Source organism: Diachasma alloeum, unplaced genomic scaffold (genome assembly GCF_001412515.2).
Source record: "Diachasma alloeum isolate Michigan unplaced genomic scaffold, Dall2.0 Dall_scaffold_00374, whole genome shotgun sequence".
Taxonomy (NCBI): domain Eukaryota; kingdom Metazoa; phylum Arthropoda; class Insecta; order Hymenoptera; family Braconidae; genus Diachasma; species Diachasma alloeum.
Genome location: NW_021680513.1, coordinates 146,450 through 155,474, shown reverse-complemented (window position 1 = coordinate 155,474; position 9,025 = coordinate 146,450). Strand labels below are relative to the sequence as shown.

Sequence of the window (9,025 nt, the reverse complement as noted above, 5' to 3'; positions counted from 1 at the left end):
CACTGAAGAAAGACCAAATAAACAAAATTGAAAAGAGGGAAATGATAAATTATAAATTCTAAATTAACGGACCGATCTGGAATGAAAAAATGAAGTAGAATGTGTCACAAGGTAAAATTCCACTATTTGTGCTGACGTACTTGCTGCGTCGTCACTGGTATTATTCACTTCACTAAAAATGTCTTGTGACTCCTCTTCGTCACTGTCGAGTATAATGAAATTCATTTCGCTCTTTTGTTTAACGGAATTTATTACGATTTTCCTCGTGAATTTTTGGGTTTTGGTGGCAAACTATAGTTCAGCCGCACGAGCTATAGTGTAAGAGGGACTCACTTCACGTCTTACTTAACAGGCCATGGCCCGTAAATCGTGAAATCGGGGCTAGTTTTTACTTACCGGCCCATGGCCTGGTAAATCCCACTTACGGGTTCTAAAACACACCACGAAAACGCCACTTAACGGGCATGAATGACAAAATAGTTATTTTCAGTTAAAACATAAATGTTCAGTACTAAATTACGCTTAATTTTCCATCGATTCAAAAATCTAGTGACTTGAATGGATCTGATTTGTATTAATTTTCATGAAATAATTAAACTCAAATTTACAGTTCCCTTAGATTTTTTCATGAAATTATAAAATTTCAAAAACTGAATCCCTTGGAATTCACAATTTGCTGAAAAGTAGATTTCAATCAAAAATTTCTAACTGTCAATGTTTAATTATTAATTTTTGTATCGTGCAGGCGCGAAGGGGAGTGGAGAGGAGTGGCGCGAGTACGATGGCGATGACGAGAGGTCGTAGCGCCCTCCTGAACGTGGAAACACTGGTGGTCCTGACTGTTGTTGTTGCGACAACCCTAGACTTTGGCGCCAGTGCATCACCATCCCATAGAAGTAGACATCATGCTGACCTATCCCACGAGGAGATAAGTCAACAGAGTTCACTGAGTCAACAGCAGCACCAGTCCCAGCAGCAGCAACAGTCGAAAAGAGTACCCCACGTGATGGAGGAGCCACTGCCCCATGCAGAGGCGCAGAGCAGTCCAGACGATCCTCTAGTAGTACAAACCAGGAAAGGACGTGTACGGGGTGCGACATTGACAGCACCCAGTGGCAAAAAAGTCGATGCCTTTTACAGCATACCCTACGCCCAAAAGCCCATTGGACGTCTCAGATTTCGGCATCCTCGGTCCGTGGACAAATGGGATGGCATTCTAAATGCCACCAAATTACCAAATAGTTGTGTGCAAATATATGATGAGGTGTTCGGTGATTTCTCTGGTGCAACCATGTGGAATCCCAACACCGAACTGAGCGAGGACTGTCTATATGTGAATGTCGTGGTGCCTCATCCCAGGCCGAACAATGCGGCTGTCATGGTGTGGATATTTGGCGGTAAGTCATGCTCTCGTTTTTCATGAAGGGAGGGAGTGGCTGAATGGAATAATTGGAATATTCATTACTTGGAATGAAATTTGTCAATGGCGATCGGTTAAGATTCATTCACTATGAGAAAAAATAGGAATTTCATGAACAATCTGCACTCACACTGATAGAAAACAATAAAGTTTCCTCAAACAAGTCTCGTTTGAACCAAAAAATCGCGAGCTAAAAATTGACAAAAAAAAGATGAAAAATCTTTATTGCAAAAATAGATTTAGTTAGTTAAAACAATTGCTATTCTCTGTGCAAGCAAAAATATACTATTTTCGTACTGTTTTTCACGATTCCTCATCTGAGAATTGGAATTGCATACTACCCAAACTACCGACGGCGATGGCTGTGTGGTTAGAGTGTGGGATTGGCATGCGGGAGACCCGGGTTCGATTCCCGGCTGGGGGGGCCAAAATTTGTGACACTCTAAATCTCACGGTTTCATTGTCGAGCGGGAGTCTCGCAAGAGACGACTGTCCCTGGGCAGGTTTTTCCCTCAAATGAGGTTTTCCCTTGTCCTTCGGCGAATGCGGTACAGGGGGTTGGGGGTGGGAAGGGAACAAATCGTAAAGACCCGAAAGAATATACGAGAAGAAAAAATTATTACTACCCAAACTCGGAAACTTGAAAATCACTACAAAACAATCTTGTCTCAAGCTGTTATGATGGGTTTTTTTATTCGGGTGGTTAGTCCGCCCAAAAACCCCATCGCAAAAGCCCGGAAAAATACTATTCTGGCAGTACCTATTCGTTATTCTACAGTGTTCCAAAAGTCATACATATCGTGAAGGCAGCTCAGGGGGTTATTCGAAGACAAACAATCTAATAGAAATTTCATCTCCGGCCCTTTGTTAAGAACAATGGTAACAATATTCCACTGAAATTTCCGCTAAGAGTTTTGAAAATTATTCATTCTGATGGCTTCCGGATGGTTTTGAAAATTTCTAACAAGTAACATGTCCACTGAAATTTCAAGCAATATTGGCAGTTAAAATTCATAATTTCATGGATGAATTCGTGGTTTATTTGGAAACTGTAAGTTTCCGTTTAATTATTCCGGGAAAATTAATGAAAATTCAGGAAAATTGAGAGAAATCTCTCCCTGAATTTTAGATTCCTCTGAATTTTCAGGGAATTCTCCCAAAAGATCCTGGAATGCCGAGAATTTTGCAGGAATTCCTTTAAAATACAAGAGAATTTGACGGTAAATATTCATTTCACTTGAAAATTCATGAAAATTGTGGAATTTTCCTCATCTTGCTGCTGAAAAAATGAGACTTCCCTAAGTGGAAATTTAGATCAGGTCCAGATTGTGATGATATGAATTGATCAGATCCTGCTCAAACGTGTACAGTAGATTCTCGCTAGTTGCCCATCGAAAGAGTTGTAGGGATACCATTTCCACGAAATGAGCAATTTTCCACCGACCCCCACTCCTCAACCAATGCCGGCCCAAGTTTTCAGAAAAACGAAAGAGAATGGATAGTTTGATTTTCAAATAAAATTATTTGGACCTCTGTGTTTATATACGGAAGACAAAAGAAAGCGATCAGGCGACCGAGAGTGGGCGGCAGCATCCGAGAAGGGGATCCCAATCCCAATAAAAAAGATTCATGAGTAAAAACTGTCATGGCGACCTCCCAGTGATCACGTGATCAACTTCAATGCTCATCGCCATGTTGAATATGGCGGCACACATTCTCTCATGGGTTTTGGAGATCGCATGGTGGATCCACATGAACAACATCTTTACGTACTATTTTCATTAGTTAGATAAATCCTCCTTTTTTAATAAAAGACACCAGTAAAAAAACTCGAATTGAAAAAAGTCGAACTCAAAATGTCTCGAATGAGAACAAGCTTCAGGGAGACGGCAGATGGCATTGTAAAAAAAATGTGCTCTGTGAATTGGGCATTTTCCTGAGCGACTTTTGCGAAAATGAGCGCGAGATTCAAAGTGTGTTTTTAGCCTGAAATAAGGAACGAGCAAATAATTCATAATCATATCTATCAGATAATATTGTTCGCGTATGCCCATACTAATTTGGTTATTACAAAAGAAAATATTATAAAATTCATGTGAATTCCAAGAAAAAAGTAACACAATAAAGGATTGCAAAGTTGATAAATAAAAATGATGTGGAAGTGTCATGTGACTTTGAACACTGCATTCTGATTTGCCGAAATCAAAACATTAGTTAATTTTAAAAAATCGACAAATTTGTCGATTTTTCGCACCAATTTCACAAATCTCTCGAGCTCTCTAAAAAAAATTGAAAAAATTCCCAGATTTTAATAACAATTCGAGGAAATTTTCAGTTCACGGAATCATCGAATGGAATCTTTACTTTAAAAAAAGCATGGGCAATATCTCGAATCTTAAGTGAAAATTCAAACATCCTTACTAAATCCTCTTTATAAAAAAACATTCCTTTTAATAAAAAGCATGCATTGAAAACTGTCATGGCGGAGAGTATGTCAAAAATGTCATGGCCGCGCACGCACGACGCATTTTCATGTGAATGTTCATGAGAATCAGCGAGACGGGCGCGACAGCGCTATTTGAAAAAAGTACGCGTGAATTATAAAGCGGACTGATAATCTGAATTGAGAAACAAATATCGTGTCTACAATAAATACATCGGTGTATATTTTCTACACATGGTTTCGTTTATAATCAGTGGAATTAGACATTTTTTTTGGTGATGAGAGTTGAGAATTGACAAGGTAGTATCTAGAGGTAGAGAGTAAGGATTAACAGATCAAATTCCTAATTAACATAAATAATTTGTTTTCGATTTTTTTCATTCGATTATTGTTTAATGAAATCAATACTAATCCACAAAACCGAAGAATATTTAATTTTCTCAATAGAATGAAAAAGACGGAACACTTTATTCAAAAATTTTCACTTATCCAATTTCTCAATTGCATTGACTAGGATAAACTCGAAAATAAAGGATGCATAATTAGCGGCATTCGATCAAAATTCCACAAATACGTGGTTTTTTCAACATTCCCTTCTTAGCAATAAATAATGGAATGGTTCAAACTTGCAAACATATGATTGTTTTGGCATGTAATTGATTTTTGGTTAAATTCTGGAATCAGAAAGATTAGTTACAACTCAGGAAAAATTATTCTTGGAGTGAAAAATTGATTATGATTGAATCATTTACTTTTAAAAATGGTCATGGTCTCCGAAAATTAAGATTTTTCAATCATTTCATTAGTCTATTTCGAAAAGTCAACGTTCAATTTTTATTCAATTTTTAAAAAAGGTTCCCTCGTAACTATGAGTAAATAGCAGTTGTACTGTTGAAAAAAAAAATGAAATTTCAAACAAAGTCAATTAGAATCAATAGCTAGAATTATGAGATTGTCTGACATATTTTACGTCAAGTATAGGCGAATCTAAATGCACCACACTGAAAGTGAAGATCATTTTTTTCCTTTGAAAAAATAATAATGATATCCAAATTCAAAAATTCTATTATGAATAAAAAGCTGGGATTTAATATTTCATAATAGCACAGAATAAGAATGATGATATTTATATCAGATCATCTGGACATTAACTTGAATTTCAAATTCACAAAACAGGATGAAGTGACGATATTCTACGCACACAATTATATTGGTGATATGAAAAGACTGATTGAATTAACGAGTGAATTTATTTTTAAAAATCTATGACAGTAAACAAATATTGGATGTGGCAGGAAAAAGGGTATAGAAAATGTCATCAATGTCACAGCCGTAATTGCGTTATAAATATGAAGGGAGCCCCTCAGCTTGATTGAGATAATAATGCAAAGCCGAAACTGGTAAAACTATAGAAATGTGAAAATTTCACAGGAGGTCCTATTTCTGGGCGCTCTTTAAGAAAAGATTTTTGGACATTAATGACTGTGTGTTTTAAATTCTTTACAAAATCCATCTCTAAAAGGATGAATAGGAGATAAATTATAGGCATTTCAAGGAAGTTCACAGGTTTCCTAAAAAATTAGAGAATTGTCGGTTGTTTTTGCAAATGTATAATAATTCGGGAGTTTTTCAGAAAATTTAAAACAATTATGAAGGTTTGTCTGTAAATTTGAGAAAATCCATGAATTTTTTTAAAATTATAGAAAATTTTCGGTATCTCCCAGATATTGGAGAATTTTTGAATAAACCATGGTAGAACAATTGATAAGAAAAGGCGGACTTTTCCGAATAAAACTAATGTGAAGAAGTCACGTGACCGCCACTGTACGCTGATTGATTGAAATGAAAAAGGAAATTATTCGAAAAATTTGAGAAATTCCTCGGATTTTCTCAACAATTTCACAAAAATTTCGAAGTTATTTTATATTGGTTATTATATATTATTTCGATGGAAAAATTCTTCTTCGAGTAAAAAATTGATTAGGATTGATTAGGATTGAAAAATTGATTAGGATTGAAAATCATATCATCTGAAACATCAATATGAATTTCAGATTCACAACAAAAATAAAGTGACGACATTCTAAGCAACCAATTACGTTGATGATATGAACTGAAGCGAAGTAAACTCACTTAAAAAATCTATAACAGTGTTGGCACGCACTTTTACCCGAGTATCAACAAGCATTGAATTCCAACAATTGATTCTCTGAATAATGCTTGTGAAGAAGTTGAATTCTAATCATGATTAAAATCTCCTTCAGTGAGCTTAGGAATTAGTACATATACGCAAGTAATTCATACAAAAATTTAACAGCTAATAAATTGGGACATATTATTTTCATCAATCACATTGCTTTTTGCACTTTTTTTTATTTAGAGCATTTGAACCTCATGGGTCATTTCGCTATATGAAAAAAAAATGAAATAAATTGCAAAAAACATGCGAATTATTACATACAATTATGGGTACATCTTCAATGTCAATGCTTATACATAGTAGTTTTCATCATTTTTACATATATACAGGTACTTACTAAATATTCAATTTCAAAGAGATCAGGAAGGAGTCAATAAGTAGCAAGAGTGCTTTTTGCAATGGAAATGATTATGAACAATCAATTGAAAAAATCAATATTGAATGTGAAATTTCTTGGATTTTCTCAACAATTTCCCAAAAATTTCGAAGTTTAAAAAAAATGCACAAGCATTTCGGGATTTTATGGAGAATTTGAAAAAATTGCATCGTCGAATAAAATTGTGAAGAAGATCATGAATGAGGAAACGATACTCCGAATTAGCAAAAAAGCTAATCAGAATCAATCATGTAATTTTTCCAACAAAATGATCGATTGCTTTTGTGAAGAAATAAAGTGGAATCAAGAGGGTGGCGAAGACGAAAAAATTTGGCCTTTTGAGAAATTTAATAATTATTATTTTGCACTCTGAATGAAACTTCGATTATGATTATAGTTAGAAGCTCATTCAGTGAATACAGAGTTTGTGAATTACTTATTGCAATTGAAGAGGTGCTGAACCGTGAAGCTTGCGGCCGCGGCGGTGCTAGTTAGGGAAAAACGAACATCTAACGGGCTAGCAACTAGCGAGAGTCTACTGTAATGCCGTTTTAGATCCAAATTTGATTGGGCCTGGCGAATCCAAAACTAAGCAAACTCCCTTGCATCCGAACCGGAGGAACACGTCCAGTTTTATTGCTAATAATGATTAACAAAAATTTATGATTAAATTTTCAAAAATCATTTTTACGATCATTTATAACCTTATTAGTCACCCCGCATGGTATTTATCGCAAACAAAAAGTCGATTTTGTTATCACAAATTATTCTACCCACGATTGGTTTCGAACGCGAGGTCCTACGATTACTAAAGCTACACCCTAACCACTAGACTACCGCACTAATCTTGCCTTGTGAATCTTGTATTGTCAACATGACATTCGTTTGTATATCGTGTGCTAAATAGAAAAAGGTCGTATTGACCATTTTGGAATTTTTAGGTCATCGAAGTAGAAAATGTCGTATAAACCTAATCTAGGGAACATGAAATCTCCTCAGTTAATATTGGATATTGGAATTTAGTCAATTTACTCCCAGAATTTTCTGGCAATAAAGTCTGGAAAGATATTCATTTCTTTAAAAGTACGACTGGAATATTGAAAGAATGAGAGGAAAACAGTACAAAAACACATATTTTATGTGTTTTTTTTAAATTTTTACACTACATGGAGAGAAATATTCAGTAAAAATTACGGAACAATTGACATAATCCGCTATGGGGAATCGTTTTCCGGCAATGTTTATAGGAATGGAAGAAAAGAAATATGAAATGTTCAGTGAATTTTCAGGTTCATCACCAAACAAAGAACGAAATTGTGACGTAATTTTTCTCGAAGAAGTAAAATCTTACGGAAACTTCCTAACTTATTATGCCTCCAAAATAAAAAATTCTTGAACGTTCAACGATTTTTATAAAATCAGTGAATTATTTCTACCTTCCGTTCCGTAAAATTTCTCAATCGTTGGGGAAAAATTACGGAACGACTTGCTATCCCCACAGCGGTGAGTCATCAGACGAATGTTTAATTTTTACAGAACAAATCGTAGAATTTTCATGGCGATTCGTAGAATTTCAGTTCCGACTCACACTTTTTATTGAATTTTACTTCGCTCGCGGATTACGTTTCGAAACGTAATTTTTATGTTTTTCTTCTGGTAATTTCTATTGAATTTTTTTCTCCGTGTATTGGAAAAATATTTGAAAAGAAGATCGTATGCACCAAAAAAAAAATTCCCTCAAAAGTTGGCTTAGAATTATTCTAAAGAGCCCAAATCGTCCAGATTCCATGTTCCCTAGATTAGGTTTATACGACCTTTTTCCATTTAGCACGCGATATATTATCCCCAAAATATTATTCCTCCACTATTGCTGCCAATAATCAATTTCTAGATAGACTTCGGATAGTACACTGAGAGAAAAAATTACCTCTGCCGAAAATATATTTATTCCGCTCAAAAATATCGAGATAACTTCGTCTAATAATATAAGATACGTGGAGTCAACGTATAGTTTGATGTAAATAGATAAATAATTTGTCGCCTCAAAATCTGTTTTTTTTTCACGCACACAAGTCAAGCGGAAAAGAAGTACACTATTCCGCTGATTACAAAAAAGCTTCGTAAAAGGTTTTGAAATTTTCTGTGGATCAGAGGTTTCCTCAGAACTGGACTTTGATTTCTCACTCAATAACTATCAATGGCGGGGAAACAAATAAGTAATATTGGAAATAATAGAGAAAGTCGCAGTAGAGATTATACAGTTATATTTTTGCTGAAAGCATGGTTCTTCTGTCAGCTCAAACTTCTGCTTCGGGGAAAATTTTTTGGTTTGCAGTCAAACAGATTATTATTTATCATGATATGTGAATCCTGATGGCAATCGATTGGGCAGTTACTGGGCAATGATCTAAAAAAAATTGTTCTTTTATCATCATGACTGGGTGAGGAAACGCGCAATGAATTTAGTTCATGAAGCTTCTCAGTTCGTGAAGCCTCGTTTTACGCACGCTGCGCATGCTAAAATCTCGCTCACGAACGTCATGACAAAAAATATGCTTCGTCACTGGGTCGAAAAATCCTATTGGT

At 35.3% G+C, this 9,025-nt stretch overlaps 1 protein-coding gene across 1 annotated transcript in view; it reads left to right on the top strand.

Moving 5' to 3' along the window:
* LOC107041722 (acetylcholinesterase) overlaps positions 1 to 9,025 on the top strand; it is a 159,825-nt gene that overhangs the window by 74,173 nt on the left and 76,627 nt on the right. The window contains exon 2 of the mRNA XM_015262409.1: positions 746 to 1,397. Within this exon, the coding sequence (XP_015117895.1) occupies positions 782 to 1,397 (616 nt within the window). The 5' untranslated portion in view covers positions 746 to 781. The remainder of the gene's footprint in view (positions 1 to 745; positions 1,398 to 9,025) is intronic.